Source organism: Ochotona curzoniae, unplaced genomic scaffold (genome assembly GCF_017591425.1).
Source record: "Ochotona curzoniae isolate NIBS_2020 unplaced genomic scaffold, NIBS_Ocur_1.0 contig_21, whole genome shotgun sequence".
In the NCBI taxonomy this organism is placed as follows: Eukaryota; Metazoa; Chordata; class Mammalia; order Lagomorpha; family Ochotonidae; genus Ochotona; species Ochotona curzoniae.
The window spans coordinates 4,054,394-4,076,448 of NW_024465322.1; the positions used below are offsets into that span (position 1 = coordinate 4,054,394).

Sequence of the window (22,055 nt, forward strand, 5' to 3'; positions counted from 1 at the left end):
TGCTGGTTCACTTCCCAAGCATTTGTAACAGCTTGGGTTGGGCTAGACCCAAGCCAGGAATGGGCAATTCAATCTGGGATTTTCATACAGGCAACAGGTGCTCAATAATTTGGGTCCCTGCTTGCACCTCCCAGCATTCCCAGTAGCAGAAAGCTGGAACTAGAAACAGAGCTTATACTCAAACCCATGCATCCTGATATGGGATGCAGGAATTTTACCTATTTGACCAATCATCTTTCTCTAGCTTAATTTTTAAGATTGCATTCAAATTACAGAAAACAGATGTTGTGAATTTTTCATTTCCTCAAATCACTTTTTAAAACATTTCTATCAAAGTTTCCATGGACTTGGGTCTTTTCAATTTAGAAATCTTAATAATATTGACCTTAAATCGGTATGTTGGCCTAAATAGCATGCAAACATAGAAAAATGCATTTTTATTAATAAACAAAAGAAATATTAGTTTTTCCAGCAAGTTTAAGCCTTCAGAAGAAATACTTTAGAGTTTATATAATGTCCCTTGAATTACTAGAGAAAAACTAACTACAAATCAAAATCTTAAACTGACGGAATTTTGTTCTTTGACCAAATTGATATTTCTCAAACACTTAAAATATTGTAATATGAAGCCATCTGTTACCAGTGTAACTTGGCAATATAAATAGGAGCATATAAATTCTAATTCTCTAGCATAATCTTTTGGCATATTCAGGCATTCATGCATTTTTAAATTAATGTATGCACATATTCATTCATCCATTTAACCAATAATTTATTTTTAACCAATATCATTTGTGACTGGCAAGTCATAATTGTACATACATTTATGGTGCAAGCAGTGGTGTTCTAAGTACATACAGAATATAACATGACTAAAATAATCTCACTGATCTACCGGCTTATGTATGATTTTGTAGAGTAAGAGATTCGAAATTCACTGTCTAGTTATTTTGAAATATATCATGCATCATTTTTGAGCATATCATTGACTCATAAATCATAAAACCTGATCCTTCTGTTCATGAGAAACGTTGTTGCATCGGATCGATGATCCCCTATCCTGCCATCACCATGAACAAACGTGGGAACGCAGACACTCCTCTGACACGGTACTTTTTCTTTCGATGTATCCCCAGCAGCAGCAGTACTGGGTCTCTAGGTAGTTGTATTTTTCACCTTTTTCCAAACCTCCGTGCTATTTTCTCCGTGGCCTGTACTAATTCACATTCTCACCCATGACACATGTGCTTCCCTTTCTAGGAATCTACTTAGCATTTGTTCTTCCATAGTCTTCACTCATTTCCAAAGCACTGTTTCAATAGAAATCTTACAATACCACTTGCTAGGGACAGCATGATAGCTCAAATGGCTAATTCTATATCTGCAAATGATGCCATTCCATATGGGCATCGGTTCATGTCCCGGCTGCTCCACTTCCCATCCAGCTCCCTGCTTGTGGCCTGGGAAAGCAGTGGAAGATGACCCAACACCTTGCCACCCTGCACCTATGTGGGAGACCCAGAAGAAGCTCCTCCTGTTTTCACATTGGCTCAGCTCTAACCATTGTGGCCATTTGGAGAGTGAATTAGTGAATGGAAGATCTTTCTGTCTCTCCTTCTCTGAAAATCTGTTTTTTCAACAAAATAAATAAATCTTCTTTAAAAAGAAATCTTGTAATTACACTTGAGGTTGAAATATCAGAAATACATTTACAACATTTTGCCCTCAAATATACCTATAATGTGTCTAAGTAACTGGCATATTTATACGTCCCTAAAAAAATCTTCAGCTGTAAGAAGCTGTTTGACTTTGTAGGCAGTTTAGAAAACAAAACTCACACCCAGGGTTTCTAAAGCTGGCTTTAACAACACTCACCACAGAAATAACCTAAAGTTTCTGCCCTTACAGCATGGAGGAGGAAATCTAGGGAACTTCCAATGATGGTAACAGGCAGTTTTTGGATTTACTGACTTGGCCTTTCAGCTTTCCCCAGTGTTCTCTGTGGTCTCAAGGAAGGCGTGCCAAGCACAGTAGCAATTCCAGTGGAACCACAAGGACTTGTGCTAAGACGCGCTTCGTGAATTCCAAACCCACGCCCACTGGAGGGAACTCTGACAGTTCCCACAGCCCTGCACAAAAGGGCAAGAAGAAGGAAGAGCTGACTTTACCACAGGCTGCTGGTTATTATTCATCATTGCTTTTAGATTTAATATTATGGAAAACTGGTATTTTTGCGAAAAGGAAAAAAAAAAGTTTGCTTCTTAAGAAATGAGTTCATTAACAAATATTTACCACGAGACAGAATCTTCTAGAAGAGTATTCACCTTTGAGCCGTGGTTGAATCTATCTTGCCACTAGAACAAAATTTCCCAGAGTGTCTGTTGTGGCACAACAGGCTAAGTTAGTGCTTAGGACAGCAACATCGCATACGGAAGGGCGGGCTTGAATCCCGGCTTCTCTGGTTCTGATCCAGTTCCCTGGCAATGGACTTGGGGAAGGGAGCAAGAGGTGACCCAGGTGCATGGGCCTCAGCCACCCACATGCAAGGTCAGGAGGGAGTTCCTGGCTCTTGTCTTTGCTCAGGTCCAGCCTAGGCTGCTCAGGGCACGTTGGGAATAAAGCAGTGAATGGAACATCTTGGCTTCTCTCTGTTTATGTCTTTCATTCCCTATGACCCTGCTTTTCAAACTCTTTTTTTCTTAAAAAAAAAAAAAATCCCAGAACTAAAGAAAAAAAGAAGCAAATCTATTTCTCTGAGGGTCTTATGATTTTCAAGGAGAGGGCAGTATCCTTGTGAAGACTCTGTTGATGGCACTAAGAAAGCCAGTGTGGGTCGCACTGCGTCTTCCTGGAACAAGGAGGAGCCACACAGAGAGGAGACAGTCACAGGGACAGTTCTGTGTAATTAATACAGCAAAGATAACTTTTTCGTGGAGATTAATGGACATATTTTATCTGAACCACGTTCACTCAATTTAAAAATTAAATCACCAGGAAGCTCCTTGACCTCATTTGTCAAAGTGCTGACAGTTCAAAGCAGGCATGAGTCCCTAAACTTAGACTGTTGTCTTTTTTTTTTCTTTTCCCCCTTGCCTAATTGGCTATTTAACTTTGAAGAAAAACAGGCCTACAGGGTGGTGGAGCGGGGATGTGTGAGAACAGTTAGTCTCCCAGTCATTTACCTTTAAGGACTTAAATATTGTTTTCAAATCCTGTTATTTAGAAAGACATCTCTGAGCAGAAGTGAGATCATTGTCTCCATCGAGCCAGGAAATGTCTGTTTCAAAAAAAGAAAACGGGGATCTCATAAAAATCACACAGACTTGGTGATGGAAAAGGCAGATGAAATTCTCCCTTCAGCACACACAGCCTCTCTGGTTTTACCTCGCAGTGAGGAAACCATCATTTCAAACTGAAATTTCTTTTTCGGCAGTAAGTGGTGGATCATCTAGGAGGTGAAGCTGCCTTTGTCAGGGTCAGCAATTGGTCCTCTTTATTCTCAGGTAGGAGGGCTCTCCCACAAGATGCACGCATCGGGAGTGCCCGGTCTTATTTTAAATGTGCAAGGAACCTACCAAGCGTTCTTCTGATGGGTGGAAATGAATGGGCAACCGTGCAACCCTTCCTGAAGAAACCTCCAGACAGACAGAAATGGCGCTTACGAAACACTGCAGGTCTCTGAGACACCCTCAAGGCCACGCTTCAAGTCCCTGCCTCTGCAATATCTCAAGTCCATCAGGCGCTCAGTGTCTTCAATTTTTAAAATGATTTTTGTTTTTGCTCTTCATGTTTCATGTTTTAAGAGACATGATTCCACCAGGAAATACCTTCTTTGACATATGAAATGTTCCAATGGGGACCTGCCTGTGTTTCTCCACTCCATGTCAACGATGAGATAGATGGTAAACAGAATATTGCTGTGTTCTTTCTGTTTCAGTTTTGAGGAAGTTGGGTTGAGGCTAACTTTTTATTCACTTTCCAGAAGGCAGGGAATCTGAGATCTCCCATCGTTGGATTGATTCTTCCAACACCCCCGACATCCACTAGCAGGCTATGGCTTCTGGAGGGAGCTGGCAGTTCAGTCCAGATCTCTCACACGGCTGACAGGGACCCAACACAGGCTCCATTACCACCGACTCTTCCTGAGCGTGCATTAACCAGAAGCTGGAACCTGAAAGGGAGCTTGGGATGAGCCAGTGGTAATGGATCTAGCATTGCCCAGTAGAGCCCAGGCACTCGGCTGTATAAGCTATGGGATGACATGGGCAGCTCCAGGTGCATCTGAACTAAATGCTTTCTCCAAATCTTGAGGCTCATCAGAGAAGAGATAGTAATGCACATTTGCCTTCATCTGCAATGTTGTTTTTTTTTTACTTTTATTTAATACTTAGCATCGTGTTACAAAGCAAAACGTGACAATACACATGACTTTTGCCGTTTTTTTTCTTGGAGAATTTTTAAAGAGCTAGCATTTTAAACAGGTCTTGAAGATGGATAGGATAAACAAAAAAAACAAAAACAAACAAACAAAAAACATGCTCTAAGCCGAGTGGGAAGTCTGAAGAAAGGGGAGAACGTCACAGACCTTTTAGGGCGATGTGGGAAGTCCTGCCTGTTTTCTCTCGCGAAGTGCGTGCTACAGAAGGCAACACCTAACCTTACAGTCAGCGGTACCAGAGGAAACCTTCAAATTCACACGCAGAGCCTGGCTTCCGGAAGCAATCTTGAGTGATTGAGATGGTGCCTTGAGAAGATTAGCTGACCAAGCATGTACATACCCAGGCCGCACACATGGGCGGCAGGGACCCACGGGCCTCCCCAGGTCTGCATCAGCAGGAAGCTGAAACCAAGAGCCCCAGCTGGGAACCGAACCCAGGCACGCTGCTACAGGATGGAGCTGTCCTACCCAATGCCTTCACCCCTGTGCAAATTCATTTTAATGTTGCATATTTTGCCACGTGATGTCCAATTTGAACAGCAGAAGTTTGTAAATGAAGATGCGAAAATAAGCCGCCAGTATTACTTAAAACAAAATAACAACAACAACAAAAAAAAAAACCCAAACAGATTTGGGGCCTGCATTGTGGAGTTGCAGGTAAAGCCAGAATCTGTAATGCTGGGATCTCTTACGGGCGCCAGCTTCTACTGCTCCACTCTCAACCCAGTTCCCTGTTAACGGTCCAGAAAAACACCAGAGAATGTTGCAAATATTTGGGTCCTCACATCCAGGTTGGAGACCAGGGGGAAGCTCCTGGCTCCCAGCTCCTGGCTTCAGCTTGGCTCAGCCCAGGCTGGCTGTTCGCGGAGTGAACCAACAGATGAAGATCTATCCGTTTTCTCTCATCCCTCTCAAACACACATTTTATAAAATTTTATAACTCCTTCAGTATAAATAAACAAATCTTTAAAACAAAAGTTTTGATTTCCTTGACACTGAAACCAGCCAAATTTATGAAAATACTTCTAGACAGCTAGGCAGAAGTCACCCCGAGCGACAGTTTGCCTTGCAAATGCCCACTCTAGCTACTCACATGAAATTCACACAGCCCGTGCCGGCAGGTGGGGCAATCCAAACGAAGCTGAGGTTGGTTGTGGGCAAGTGGCTCACGTGAGAAGCCACCACACTGCACATGAACTGGTTGCCAAACGGATGGTCAGCCATGATCCCTGCGAGACAGAAAAGAAAAAACGTTGTAAAAGACAACGAAACCAAGCCCTCCCGCGCATGACACAGCAACGCCTCCTGGACATGTTCCTTAGATGTTATGATTCATGATGCGCTACTATAGAAAACAGTGGAGAGATTTCTTTAAAAATATATATAAAAATAAGTAGAAATTGACTTGTCGTACAACCCAGCAATCCCGCGGCTGGGTTTATATCCCAAAGACATGAAATCATGCTATCAGAGATACACGTTCACCATGTTTATCACAGCACTTTCACAGTAGTCAAGAACAGGGATCAACCAAGGTGCTCATGGTCAGATGACTGGATACAGAAAACATGGCAATCATGCACAAACATGTTCTCCCTCATATGTGGGACCTAAAACAAACAAAATCTCACTCCGAACATACAATGTTGACTACTAAGAACTATGACGGCAGGGCCCGGCGCGGCAGCCTAGCAGCCAAAGTCCTCGCACCTTGCTGGTGCTGGGAACCCGAATGGGAACTTGTTTGTGTCCTAGTGGCCCCGCTTCCCATCCAGCTCCCTGCTTGTGACCTGGGAAAGCAGTCGAGGATGGCCCAAAGCCTTGGGACTCTGCTCCCACGTGGGAGACCTGGAGGAGGCTCCCAGCCATGCAGTACTCGTTGTACGACTGAGAAGAGGATTTGTTTTGTAAATTTAAAACTACCCTGAACTTAAAAAGCAAAAAAAAAAAATTTTAAATATAAAAACTAATAATTCTTTATGTGGTTTATCTTCCCGATAAGTTATGCTGTTTTTCACTTCTTAGTGCTAGAGTGAAATGAATTATTTTTTAAATTAGTGGTAAGGAGTAACCCGCAAAAATCATGCTGTGGTGTGTATTTCTTTGCTTTGATTCAATTAATTAGTTTTTGTCCAATCATGAAGGACAACCAGAAGCAATCTGCAGCTGAAGGAGGTTTGGGTCACTGAAAGAGAAGGGACAAAACCCATGGGCCCTGAGAGGGAGCCTGGAACGGAGATGCACTGGGTTAAAGACGCGTGACCAGGTTTTCCTGGGCATTTCACAGTTTTAATATTGAAAGACCTGCATTTTAGGACAACTCTCAGCCCCGAGAGAGAGAGAGAGAGAGAGAGAGAGAGAGAGAGAGAGAGAGTTCAGGGTACTATAGTTTTGCATCTGGGTTTGGGGCTATCATGAAGTGGAGACCATTCTGTCACAGAGGTATTCCAATTTTTATCTACAATGCATAAAGAATGGAGTGAGGCTAAATCTGTGGTTGATTTAGGAAAAGCGCTTGTAATCATGTTAGCACAGAAAGGGATGTTGGTCATTGTGTGTGTGTGTGTGTGTGTGTGTGTGTGTGTGTGTGTGTGTGTGTGTGGTTTGCACCATGTCCTTGCTTTTGCGCGTGCTCAGGCATAATTACAGAGTGGTGGTGTTTTGGTTTCAGGTCGTCGTAGTCTGAGGGCGGCCTTGTCTAGTGCAGATGTTCTGTGAAACGGAACACCATGGCCTAAGAACGAGCATGTCGGCTGAAACATCAGGGGATTTCTTTCTTCCTACTTTTTTAAAATAAAGAAATCGCCTTAGGTTAACCTCAGATATAAAATATAAATAAACAGTATTAACAACACACTTAAAATGACAAGAAAACCCCCCCCACAGTCATGCACTACAGGCCCCTAACCAAAGAAGCTAGATAGCAAATAAAAATATAAAGATATGGTCAGAGTCAAATGAGTGTACTTCAAAAGAGTAGAAGAGATAGAACTAAAAGATAAATTTATTTTTCTGCATTTCTGAAATTCACACAGTTTATCATAACATACATTTTCATGAATTGTTTGAAGTACACTGGTGTGTCCCTACGGGATTGCAAAGAAAAACAACATTGACATATCACCGTGTATCTATTAGAATCTAAATCTAAATCTTAGACCCAAATCTAAGCCACTGACGACACCAAAGGCCAAAGGAGCTGTGCGCCTTCCAGAGTCCCCTTCACTGCTGCTGGGAATGAAAAACCAGCCGGCCACTACAAAAGGCAGTTTGGCAGTTCCTTATAAAACACTCCTATAACACAAGTGAACAACTGTACTCCTGGGAGTACCCCGAAATGAACTCAAGACTTGTCTCCACACAAAAACCTACCAATGGCTTTTCTTAACGTCTTTATCGGTACTCACCAACATTTGAAAGCAACCAACACGTCTTTTATTAGGTGAATGGTGAAAGTCTGGGGCATCTAGACAATGAAATTATTAGTGAAAAGAAATGAGCTGTGAGCTGTGAAAGGAACTTAAATATTCACTTTGCCAACTGAGAGAAGCCAATTTAACTCTACGACATTCTGGAAAGTGAAAAGCAATGGAGGTAGTAAAAACAAGAGTGTTTGCTAGGGAAAGGATGAGCAGCCAAAATACAGAGACTCTGCAAGACAGTGAAGCTGTTACTGCAATTCTACAATGGGCGATACCTCTCACTTCACAAATTTTAAGCATTCTCAGGGTGACAGAGACGGGTCCATGTAGGTTCTTACTAAGTAATAAACTCACCAGCATTGGGGCAGGATGTCAATAGCAGGTTTGTTCTGTGTGGGGCCAGAGATCTTTACAGATGGGAATTCTGTAACTTTCACTCAGTCTCACTATAAACCCAAACCTCCTCTAACAGTAAGATATTTTTTTTCCCCACAATTGAATAAAAAAGAGTGTCTGAAGTAGGAAATTCCATTTTCAAATTCTCTCCTGTACTGGCTTTGTGATTTTGGGCAAATGACTTTCTCTCATGAGAACCAGTTTTATGGTCTTCTAAATGTAAATGTTATGCCCTCTAGATCTTAAAGCTGTGAGAATTAAAGCATTCAATACATCCAGGTATAATCACATCTAGTCCAAAATCTACAAGTGGACTTTCATTGTGTCTAGTTTTTCTGCCTGACGGTTCAATCATTCTAAAATATAGTCCTGACTATGCTATTTCCCTAGGAAATAAACCCCCCCCAGTATGACCCCCACGTTGTCTATAGCTACACTGTCCAATAAGGGTAGTTGCTAACCACATTGCTGATTAAACTAAATTAAAGGCAAATGAAAGATTCTGTTCTTCAATTGCCCTAGTCTCATTTCAAGCGTTCATCAGCCACATAAGGTCCAGTGGCCGCCATATTGCACATGGAAGATTCCCATCACCACAGAAAATGCTTTAGATTGGAATGGTCTGCATAGGATAAAGTCCAGACCTGCTGGATGTGCCTTTCGTGTCTTCTCCAATTCATCCGCAGCATTTTTCATCTCCATCTTTATCCATCTCCTTGCTCTTTATGAACCCAAACTGCGACACAAACCCTCCCTACTTGTGCATGAGCTGCACCCTCATTTTAAAATGCTCTCTAAACTCAACTCTCAACCACCTGACAGATCCCATGCCAAGATTTACCTGATCTTGTACCTACCTCTAGGTAAACTCGGCCCACTCCTCCCATGGATGGCTGCTCAACCTTTTACTTCATGCCAGCACTGCACTTAGCCCAAGGCATTTACAAGACCCTGTGTTCTTTCTTTCTTTCTCTGTCTCTTTAAAAGCACAAATCAGGCATACTGACCTACATTCCTCCGGCACCTCACACACTATGCATAGCCAAGCATATTTCTTATTTTCTTCCTACTTTTACTTCTTGATGTCATCAAGCTTGAAGATGGCTTCTCAATCACAAAGATTTTTTTAATTCTATCTTTTCCTTCTACTACTTCATTTTTCACATTTACATTGTTAATGATGTTAACTTTTAAATTAAAAATGTCATTGGAAAGGTACAGGTGGGGGAGGAGCTCGGTCTTCCATGCACCGATTCATGCCCCTAAATACTGTACTGTTCAGGGGTAGGTCAACTTTCCAAATGCCCTCAACATTCACTGCAGTGTTCAGGGGTGGGTCAATTCTCCAAATACCCTCAACATTCACTGTACTGTTCAGGGGTAGGTCAACTTTCCAAATGCCCTCAACATTCACTGTAATGTTCAGGGGTGGGTCAATTCTCCAAATGCCCTCAACATCCAGAACTGGTCGGGCTGAAGCCAGAAGCTAGAAGCCCCAGTCTGGGTGCCTTTCATGGGTGGCAGAGACCCAAGGACTTGAGCCAACACCTACCGCCTTCTGGGGAGCCCATGAGCAGAAAGCTGAGATCAGAAGCATCACTGGGACATGAACCGAGGAACTCGAATGTGGGGGCCTATAGTTTACTGTGTGAAAACCTGCTCACACCCCCTACATTTTATAATGCATCAGAAAATCGGCATTTTGCTTTATTGTTTATCCCAGGCTCCAGGCAATCTGTCCTGGAAATGTTATTTTATGATGCCTCCTTAGCGCTTTTTCTATCTCCTCTCTTACACCCCTGCTTCAACCACTGGCTTTTCCGAAGGATGCAAATGAACTAGTCAGTCCCCTGTTCAATTTCCTTACATGTCTCCTCATCAGAGCCCAGAGAAATACAAAGTTTTTTTAAGCATCACTTAGAGCATTCAGCAAAATCTGGCCCCTAACTGCTCTCCCTGTTCTCTCCCCACTCCTATGTTCCAGCCACGAGTCCTGGTCATAAGCCACACTCAATCCCATGTCTAAGTGGATTCCCTACTTTATTTACATCCACCCTACCAACGTTTGTTCTCTTTTTCCCCATCCTTCTTCGCCACTATGATACATCAGACATATGCCAACCCTCAAAGACTCCTCCCCACGCACTGCCCTTGCCCATGTTTTCCTCGTGCCCTTCCCACATGCCACTACAGCTGTTCTATCTCTTGCTTGATCCTTCCTCTAAGGAGTCTAGGAAGGACTGTGTCTTTAATCTTTACATCCCTTTACCTACCATGATATGACACAATACAGATATCCAAGAATTTTTTTTTTTAATTGGAAAATCGGGTATGCAGAAAAGAGGAGAGAGAGAGAGAGAGAGGAAGATCTTCCATCCGGGCGATGATTCACTCCCCAAGTGGTTACAACAGCCGAAGCTGAGCCAATCAAGTCAGGAGCCAGGAGCCTCTTCTGGCTCTCCCAGGCAGGTGCAGGGTCCTAAGGCTTTGGGCCATCCTCGACTGCTTTCCCAGGCCACAAGTAGAGAGCTGGATGGGAAGCAGGGCTGCTGGGACACGAACTGACACTCATATGGGATCCCAATGCATGTAAGGTGAGGACTTTAGCTGCTAGGCTACTGCACCAGGCCCCAAGAAGTGTTTTCTGAATTAAGCACAACTTTCAAAATAAACGATGAGAGGAATCAGATCTCACGTTACGTTAACTAGTAAAATGCAAAATCTTCTACAATAGGTAACTCTTCAGCATATGTTATAACTAGTCTAAGAAACAGAAAAACGAATCCATATGGATGATGCTGTTTTTCTCACTCAGGGTTTTTTTTTTAATCTGGTTTTATACTGCACAGACAAAATTCATCACGAGGTTAGGCAGGATGAGAGACTGCTAGGCAATGACAGAATGCAAAGCAGACTCCACAGCCATGACTCAGGACTGTCGCTTGCTTCTGGTCAGACACAAAAACCGGAGTGGGTGGGAAGTGCCACGTCTGTAGGAGCCCGTCGGGCCAAGTGGAAAATGAAAGTTCCAGCCACAATATCGTGGGAAGGGAAGTGACCCAAACAAAACAAGGTGCCAGGGCCTTGGGTTCATGGCCAAATCCATTCCTCAAAGCCCCTCTGGTAGAGTGAGTCGGCACTAGGCCACATATCACTTTCACAGCCATCTAAAGCAGCTACCTTGCACAACCTGGGTGAGTATGCTCCTGAAAGACATTTTTGCAATCTAGCACATTTCTTCTCAGCAGCACCAGAAGAGACTAAATCAATCCTGGAATCCAGAGACTCTGGATTAACTGACCTGAAGCACAACCTGAACACCTGGCAAACTTGACCAAGAAATTCTAATGCGTAACACGAATTTGCATTACATATGCACCCTGGCAGAATGCTGGTTAGAATTTGAGGTTAGGGGAACATGTGTGAGGTTTAGTAGCGGATCACCAGAATGTCAACATACATTTTGGAGGTTTCCAATAGTGTCTTATTAAATAGATCACTAATGACAAAGCAAAACAGCCTATCTTCTGAACCAATACTTCTAAAACGCACCCAACATACATTCTCTGGGCCTTTTTAATGTCCCTTTGATACCATGAATGGGCAACAGACGTACATGAACAGGGATATTCACAGAAAACAGGGAGGGCAGTGGGAAGGGTCAGGATCCACTCGTAGTATCTAAGGAAGCCACAGCAACCTTCGTAATGACTTTGTGTCACAGAAGATACAAACTGACTCCTAGAAGAACCCTACTCTTGACATTACTGAAATGTGAATGTGAAAGTGAATTTAAATTTAGGGTGCTAACCGAGCGGCATGCTGGACAACATCCTTAAGGAGCGCTCAATAGTATTTGGAAGGGGAGAAAGAGATGTATCAGAAATTAATTCTAACTTGCTTTTGAGAAGGTATTTATTTTCATGAGTATGTGTAATATAGTTAGAAGAAAGACTTGTTTTATTTATTTGGTTCTGTGCAAAACATCATATGCAAAATCTTCTGTGGAATTTGTTCCCCAGGGGGAATAAATACTTTCCCTGGGGACTTCTGAGCTTTCTTACCATGATTCCTGGGTTATGAGAGAAAGTAAGCACTTTCAGATGACACTTCTTCCAACTTTGAACAAAGCAAGTAGAGTTTATCCTTCAACTCTGAAGTTCTACAAAATCAGTAACTTTTGATTTAAGCAAGGTATTAAAGAAATCTTCTAAAAACATTTCCTTTTGAAGAGTGTGTTCACACATAAACAGACTATTCACACTAGCGGTGATTTCCCTGTCAATAGTCAAATTAATTATTTTTAAAAAAATGATTCCTTTGGCAAAGTATGGATGTTTTATATCATAAACTCAAAACGAATTTCGTTTACAAATGATTAAATGTTTGCATTCTAATAAGCTGTTGTGGAAGCAGATTCCTTTGCGCATATTACCCTTTTGCTCTAAGAGTTCATCATAGATTCATGATGTCTTTACCTATCATGATGATGATTATTTAACAACACATCCTTTCGTAGCTGAACGGTAGATTTACAAAGAGGATAGACAGAGAAAAGATCTTCCTTCAGCTGGTTTACTCCCCAAATGGCTGAAATGGCTGGAGCTGAGCCGCTCCGAACCTGAGTGAGGACCTCCTCCTGGTTTCCCACATGGGTTCTTGCAGCCACCACTGTAGTCAAATTCTACTGCTTTCCAGGCCACATGCAGGGAGCTGAATGGCAGGTGCAGCAGCCAGGGCAGAAGCTGGTGCTCATTTGGGATGCTGCCGCTTGCAGGTTGAGGATTAGCCAATTGAGCCACGATACAGCTCCCCACCCCAATTTTTAATTATTTTATCAAGTTGCCTCCTTGATTCCTTTTAAGACAGTGACATACGTTTCTGTGCCTTCCGGGATGTCATTTTCCTTGACAAGTCTTCAGTTATTTTAAGTTTGTGATTAAACCTTGTATGAACTCAATTTTCCCTCAGGAATACTTTTCTATGCTTTTAATGTGCATACCTTGGGTCTTTAGAACTCTAACTTGGAAGTTCTACAATCTCTCATCATCAAAATGAAATGTGCATATTATCCCCAAAATACAGGCTATTCACTTCCAAAACACACTGAGACTTACATTAACAAAAATAACCACTCTGATCAGAAACTCATATACTTATGTTGGATATATTCTACATTTTGTAGATTAAATGGTATGGATTATTTCACTACATTTGGTTTGTAATTGGTCATGGTTATTCAATTGAATTATTATTAAAGTATTAAAGTGAGCTTCGTGTCCTGTTTTATTTTTCATGCATTTGAAGAATTCAAACATCTGTGAATGGACTATCGCCCAGTGAAGAAAATATAACAGAACTGCAACCTTCTGTTACGGGCAAGCTATAACAGTTACACACAAAAAGCATGGAATCTTACAGGAAATATTAACACTGACATTTTAAGAAGGTAAGGTAGAATATTTTTGTCAAGAATTTTGGTTAAATCATGTCTCCATTAAATATGTAAAATAAGAACAGCACAATTATTTAACATGATTTTTTCCCCATTATTTTCTCTTTATTTAATATAGACATTTAAAAGACTTCTGAAAATCTGGTTTGGAGAATGAGTGGCATATTGTTAATGAAAGGGAATTATATAAAGCTATTTTTTCTCATTCCTTAAACTGTCATTCTTCAACCTGCTACTTCAGATCTGAATTACTATTTATTTGGAATCTTTTGTCTTTTATTTGCTTCCTTTACTAGGTCAATGACCTTAACCATTTCAACAAAGCCAAACATGTTTTTCTACGCTGAAAAGTCATCCCACAACTTCCTCAGAATAGCCTGATTGCTGTTTTCCTGCGAAGAACCAACTTGATGAAAATGGTTCTGAAAAGAATAGCTCTCAAGTAGTGCTATGAAATAATGAATAATGCATGCAAACTCACACATATATGTATATATTTTAAAGCATTGATTTGAAGGCACTGGGTTTTAGATTTAAGTTTAAGAATCAAAAAATGTTGAGCTCTTCTAAGAAAAAAAATCACTCTGGGATTGTATGGGCGTAAGGCAGAAACATGAGAGGATCTACACAATTCCAACGTCTTTGTTGGTTGTGTCAACAGGGTCTGACGTAAAGTCAGCCTGATCTTCCCTTGTTGGTTCCAGTTACAAAGATGTCCTTGCTGCAGGCCCCTCCGTTCCTCCACAAGAGCTACTGTTTACCCAACACCTTCCCTTTGCCAGATGTTCTTCACACATGACCACCTTCCCCCCAGTGTAGTTGAAGGGAAAGGCTGAGAACTTAAGATCTTGGAAACAGTCTGCCTGCGACAGATCCTTGATCCACTACGAGGTAGCTGTGGAAATGTAGGAAGCATTTCAACCACTCGGTTTTCTCAGTCCCCTTTCCAAGAAAACGTGAATGATAATATTAATTTGGCTGTGGAGATTGAATCAGCCGATGGGCACTCAGACGGTGCCCTTAAGAAGGTTGGCGGGAGATGCTTATTGTGAAAAAAAACTATGCATGGATTTCAAAATTTTGGGCAACAAAAGTAGTCTCTTTCTTGCAAAATTATTTATTTGAAAAGTCAAAGCTACAGAGAGAAAGGGAGAGACAGACGTCTTCCAGTTGCTGGCTCACTCTCGAGATCGTCACAACACCTGGAGCTGGGTGAGGCCAAAACCAGGAGCTTCGGCTGGTCTCTGGACATGAGTGACAGGGGCACAAATACTTGGACGATCTGCTGTTTTTCCCAGGACACTACCAGGGGGCTGGATCAGAAACAGAGCAGCGTGACGTGAACAGGTGCCCATATAAGATGCTGTGTCACACACAGCGGGCTTGACCTGCTATATTATAATGCTGGTCCCCAAATTATTTTAAAATTCCATTTCAGTGAGCTTTTGGAAGTATCTTCATGGCACTTCTTATTGGCTATTGCTAATGGTTGCAGTTTTCATAGAAAGGAATCAAAGCCTAGCAAATTCAAAGGACTGCAACAAGGATACAGTCAGCAAACGACATTTCAACATAGGCTCATCTTCCATTTTACTCTATCCGCTGTTTTTCTCTCTATAGGCTTAAGGATATCCGAGTTTTTGGAGAAAGATCTGCCTTAGCCTAATAGGAATCTTGTCCAGATGCAATAATGTCTTGCAAACCATCTGAGAGCACAGTGGGAAATAAGAGTCCTTGCTCTAGACACAAGCTCTGGGCTCAAAACTTTAGCCCCCAAGACTCTCACAATAATTTCTGCTAAGTTTTTGGGAGCCATTTGTCTTCTTGATAGATCATGCGTACGTCCAAAGTGGTCCTTCTAAGAGGCAAAACCATGCACTCACGTCTCTGTGGCCACAGAATTTAAAAGAACAAAATGCCTTCCAAAGAGCTGTGTGAAGTCCGCACTGTCTTTGAACGAATGCTCTCCGATCCACTGGTCAGAAGCTCCTCCTGGCTGCCTTGCCTCTAACACTGCAGACTGGCCCGCCCTCCTTCACAGCTGCTTGGTGTCGATAATCCCCACACACTGCCTACTCCTGGCTTCTCTTCAACCTAACTGCACCACACCGAGTACCTGTCCACAGCTATTTTCCGCCTCACTGCCTGCTGTCTGCTCCTGTGACCAACTCCGGTCTATGTGAGATGCACAGCCCAACCTCCACTTTGGAAACTGGACTTATATGCTGGAATTCAGAGAGGAGGAGGTTTTCATGTCAGAAACCTAATAAGCTGCAGAGATATCTGATTGTAAAAAGATTTATTTTTTAAACAAGATTTTGTTAAAGGAATACCAAGCAAAAAATATCAATAGAGGCTGATTATAACTTAAAACCTTAAAGCCATCCTTAACTTTCTCAAATGTGTCTACTCTTTCCTCACTGCCAATGAGTCCAAAACTTATCTGGGAGTCAAGTACACTATCAAATCACTATACAACACTTAGAGACAGTCCTGGACAAAGCACGAAGAGTTAACTTTTGTTGTTGTTGTTGTTGTTTGAGTTCTTACCACAGCAGGTAAAGTCCTGTGTGTTCTACAAACACTGTTCCTCTAGTCATTAAAATTCTGAGAGGTATTGCCATGACTCTAAGCTTTTATAGAAGTTTAAAAACATTCAGTAAACTGCCCAAATCATCAGCCACTCAAATGATGGTCACTTGAGACCCGGCTCTATTACCTTTTGGTCATGCAACGCAAAGCAAGTAATCCCAGTTCTCTAAGCTGAGGATCATTTGTATTAAAAAGACTGATGAAAATAAGCTCTACTCAATAGAACTGTAGAGATTATTAAGTGAAATAATTCATGCTGGGAAGACGAAATGCATGTAAGGTGACTAGGATAATGCTTGCTCAGTACTGGCATGAATCCATGTCAGAGGGCAGCACAGTGTGAAGGAGACTAATCCTCAGCCTGTGGAGCCACCACCCCAAACAGGCTACTCCACTTCCACTGTAGCTCCCTGTTTATAGCCTGCAAACGCAGTGGAGCAAGGCTGAATTTCTCAGGCCCCTGTACACATATGGGAGATTCAGAAGAAGCTTCAGGCTCCTGGTATCATATTGGCTTAGCCCCAGCAGTTGCAGCCATTTAGATCAGTGGATGGAATATCTTCATCTCCCCTTCTCTCTCTGTAATGGTGCTTTTCAGATAACTGTGTGTGTGTGTGTGTGTGTGTGTGTGTGTGTGTGTGTGTGTGTGTGTGTGTGTTTATCTGAAAGGCAGATTTACAGAGAGAGGAAGGGACAGAGATAAGCAGAGATCTTCCTTCCACTGATGTACTTGCCAAATAGCAGCAATGGTTAGGGCTTAGCTGATCTGAAGCCAGGAGCCAGGAGCTTCTTCAAGGTCTCCCACATGAGTGCAGGGTCCCAAGATCTTAAGCCATGTTATAAGTACAGAGCTGGATCAGAAGTCATGCAGCTGGGACATGACTGCCACAGGTGGAGGATTAGCTTGTTAAAACACTACCACACCAGCCCCCACAATAAATCTTTGTTTTTAAAGTTAATAATCTATGTTAGGTCTGCTCTTTTTTCACCATATCCGTATACTTCACCTTTAAGTCAGTAAGCAAGCTGCAAGTCATGCTTGCTAGACATGGAGCCCAGGCCCAAGTGACAAATGACAGGCAGTACAACCCTCCTCTGACTCCAGAAAACCTCTCCATTTGAGACAGAATCTGATCATCTGTGGTTTCCTCCACACTGGCCAACCTAAAACACTTAACCCCAGCCAGACAGCCTTGGAATAACCTGGGCATTCTGCCACACAGACACAGCTCCAAGTCAGACTGTTCTTATTGTAAAAATGAATGACCCAAGGCTTTTCATCTCAAAATGCTCAACGTCCTTGGAGTACCATATATTCTCTCCCCTCCTTCCCTTTCTTAGCCTCACAGCCTCTAGTGTGACTACAGATCTGTATACTTACCTGTTGCCCATGCAATCCACGGCGTCTTAGCCTTTGCTGAACATTTTCAGTGCATGAAGTTTTACGTAAAATACAGCATTCGATCATTGAAGCCCTGAGAACATCTACTGATATTTACAGTTGTAAACGACAGAATGCAATCTTGACAACATTAACAGAGATAAAACACCTGTAGAGTTGGGGGGGGTCAACTTGGGTGCTGCATAGGAAAGAATGAGGTCTACCACATAAAGAGACAAGTGTTTTTCTGTTCACAAAATATGTCACAGACACACATGTGTTTCTAGAATGAACTGTCGATGAAAAGTTACTACCATTGACATCACAGGTTAAAACCACAATTAAAACAATAAACACGGACGCTCTCCAAGGTGCTGACGAATCTCCTCTACAGCTCTTCTTTCAGGATGCCCACAATCATGCTTCCCATTTCTCCATTATTTTTTTTAACAGCCTCTATGATGAGTTTTCTGCTGCTCTCCAGTCAGCTTCTTACAGGACCCTAACTAACCCTTGACAGGCCCTCATTTTCCTCCAACTTGGCATGCTACGTTTGGTCAAGGCACTTAACTCCTCACCAGATATGTTCGTCAATATGCTCAAGCTCCTTTTCAGCAGTTCAAAGGGCCCATTCTTCAGTGGGATGTGAACAGAAATGAGGTCATCAGAAGCACAGGGCAGAAGATGTGAGCTCTTTCTGCTCCTTTATGTCCTTGGCTTGCTGACAAGGAAGGTTACCTGCTGGACAGCATGGCTAAAGTATGGAAGAAGCCATGATGGCTAGGTCCTCTGCATGGAGGACAGCTACCCTAAAGAGCTGTCACCTTAGCTAAGATGGGCAAGCAGAGCTGCGGGTTAAAGTTAATTCACTGCCTCTCAAAACTGGGTGTGCCTGATAAATACATTCTTTTCATGCAACATGCATCCAATGCTGTCTCACTTACTTCCTCTACCAGATGATAAATTTCTTAAGAAAACTGATCTTTGTCTTATTGATCTCAAATAAAGCATTCAATAGTTATTGGCTACATGAGTAAACGGACTTCTAAGACCAATCTTTTCTCCTCCACAGATTATTCACCCAGCCCCCAAAGAAGAGAAAACCTGGAGTGAATAAAGTCCTCTTTGTAGTCAGGAGCAAAGTTTCTAGAACTCACCAGTGTGGTTTCACACTCCCCTCCTGCCACACACTCGTGATGTCTTTGGTAAACTATATGCAAACTCTTGTGAACTCTATGTGAGCTGTCAGTGTCTGGGTATCCTAACATTCGAAATACAGAAAATAATAGCACCCACTTCACTGTGACACAGTTAACATATGTAAACTGTTCAACATAATGCCAAGTGTGGAGAAAGTATTAAAGAAATGGTACCTAGCACCACCTCACTAAGAATTTTTTTTTAAGAACACTAAATTTCCAACCAAGACCTTAATGATGAAATCAATTATTCATTTTTTTCTGGAAAAATACATCCTTTAATAACTCATCACTGTTTTCACATAAAGTTAATAAAAGGATATTAAGTCACATAGAGTAATAAAACTGAATTAAGACATGCATTATATTACAGTTGTTCCAAGTATTTTATCAGCTAACATCATGGGAACTGTTTGGAAAAGCACTGACACTTAATGAATTCTAATGACAAAATATATTCCAGTTCTGTTTCCAAATAGTGGAGACAAAAGACATTTAAAAATATAAATCATCAGAAAAGTTATTTTTCACATAATGTATACTACTTCCATCTACATATTATTAAAATTTTCACTCCATGAGACAGTAATTGGAATATTTAGTCAGAAACTGAGTGTTCCATATTCTTCGAGTATAAATGATTACAAATCATAAAAAGTATTAGAAATTCTTAAGTTACCTTCCTATTGGCATTTAAAATAGAGAAAACTTAGCGTAAGTACAATTCTCTTAAAAATTAATATAATCCATTATCTTGAAACCAGGCAGATGATATTTGTTGGACTAAAACAAAGAAAAAAAAGAAGAAAGATACAGAAATAACATATATATTTGCTCAAAACATCACACAAAGATTCTTAAAATGGCAAGTTATTTCTTAAGAGTAAATTTATCCCTCCCGCCCCCTACCCGGTAGCTTTAATTTACTTATACTGCAGCTGTCTGTGGCACAGTGATTTAAGTTTCCATCTGCAACACCAGCACAGCATGTGGGCGTTGGCTCAAGCCCTGGCTGCTCCACTTCCAACTGAGCTCCCTGCTAATGCGCCTGGGAAAGCTGTGGAGGAAGGCCCAGGTGTTTGGATTCCTTAAATCAAATGCAGTCCTGGAAGAAGTTCCTGGCTCCTGGCTTTGGCCTGGCTCAGCCCCAGCCATTGTGGCAATTTGGGCAGTGAACCAGTGGATGGAAGATCTCTCCTCTGTATCTCTTTCTCTACCTCTGCTTTTCAAATAAAAATAAACCTGTAAGAAACAAATATCGGCTTGCTATGTAAGCCTTTCAAAGTTGCTTTTTCATTTAAATTCTGCCATTCCAATCATCTACCCAAACGATGGCATTCTATAGTTCTGTTTCTTCTAGAATATACGTGTAATGTACAATCCCCAATGTGAGTTTGTACTCATATATTGTTTCTCATATTCTTATTCTGTATTTTGTATTCTTATTCTTGTTAACATTTATAACTTGGATTTTTTTAGATAAATTTTGTATTTGGAGTTATTTTACAGTGCCTGACAGAAAAAGACATTACTCAAATTTATTTTTTAAAAATCCACTTACACACCTCTATTTAGAGTTGGGAAAAATTTCAGAGCTTTTATTTTTCAATATCAAGTTAATATGTTCTATAATATACATTATACTAGTATTAGTATGGGAGGACACACAATTTGGTAATGAAAACAAAACAATAATTGTACATTCATGCTTAAAAGCTGTACTAATATATAGTCTTACTCATCATTTTAAAAAATAAATGAAATAAATTTTTAGAAGCAGAAGTAAAAAAACAAAAACAAAATCTGCTCTTTCCTTTGAAAGCAAAATTCATTAATCATACTCAGTAATTTTGAGAGATCAGATGAAGTAAGAGATTAAGAGATTTGGTGTGAAATTTTATCTCCGCTGTGACTTTCTGATATGAGGAAATTATTGTCAGGTTCTTATCATCTCATGATCAGTAAGGAGATATCAAATATTATAGTGATGGGAATAAAAACAGACAAGGTTTTGATTTGCATCCAGTGCTATGCCCTTCAGGCACTGAAGGGGACACCATGAGTTGATGAGCAGAGCCCAAAATTGGCACAGGGCATGGCAGGTTGTTGTGCTGTGCAACTAAGATCTACCCTGAGCACTCCACATGTCTGCCGACAAGGACTTCGGATGCCTCGAGGACTTCAGAAAAGGAAGGGCTGGTGCAACAGACACTGATAACACACAGCAAATTCCTAAGTACCACAAGAGAAGTAGAAAATGACTTTGCAACCCAAAGAGTACCAAGTAGGTACCAAGTAGGTACCAACTGTACCAAGCAGGAGGAGAATCAATAAAGTATTACAATAGCATCTGAGATGGGTCTCCACAAAGGAGCGCAAGTCCCTGGAGGAGTTTATTGCAAAGGACATAGCACATCTGATAGAAAAAAAAATCGCTGGTCACATTGAGAGAACCAACAACATATACGATGAGGCTAGATACAATGACGTAAATACACAGGGGACAGAAGGGCTAAAGAGACAGGAAATGCAAGTGAGGTGAGACTGGGAGGCCCTGGGAGGCATGGCTAAACAATTTCTACTGCTCAGGAAACATGGAGGAACAGCCAGTGGAACGCTGTGTACACTGAGAGAATACTAAAGTGATCACAGCACATAACACGAACGGGTGCAGACCAAAAGCAGAGGTGAGACAAAAGCAACGCTTGGATTCCAGCGCTAAGGGAAGACAGAAAGGAGCATTTCTTTAGGTTGGTTTTGTTTGTTTTTTAATTTGAACTCATTCGTTTGTGCCGTAACAAAATACCACAAATGAGATGACTAAGCAAAGGGATTTCTTATTTTGCAGTTTCCTGGAAAACAGAAATCCAAAGTCAAAGTTGCAACAGGGCCGTTTCCTTCTTAAGGCTACGAAGAGAATCTGTTGCATGTCTCTCTCTCTCTCTCAGTTTCTGGCTTACCTTCAGGTCTGCATCTTGTGAGAGAACTGCTATCCACTGATTCACACTCAGAGTGGTGGCAGTAGCCAGGGCTGGGTGAGGCTGCAGCCCAGAGACAGCAGCTCCATCCTGGTCCCCACCATGGCTGGCAGGGCCCCAGGTGCAGAAAAAAAAAAATCTTAGAAGACTAACGTTTCAGTTATCATTGAATGTGCATTTTACTCATTTTAGAT

At 41.6% G+C, this 22,055-nt stretch overlaps 1 protein-coding gene across 2 annotated transcripts in view; it reads right to left on the reverse strand.

Moving 5' to 3' along the window:
• The window catches only part of RELN (reelin), a 357,318-nt gene that overhangs the window by 251,151 nt on the left and 84,112 nt on the right, over positions 1-22,055 (reverse strand). For both annotated transcript variants that reach the window (XM_040971387.1, XM_040971386.1), the window contains exon 3: positions 5,532-5,667. In XM_040971387.1, coding sequence (XP_040827321.1) covers positions 5,532-5,667 — 136 coding nt within the window. The remainder of the gene's footprint in view (positions 1-5,531; positions 5,668-22,055) is intronic.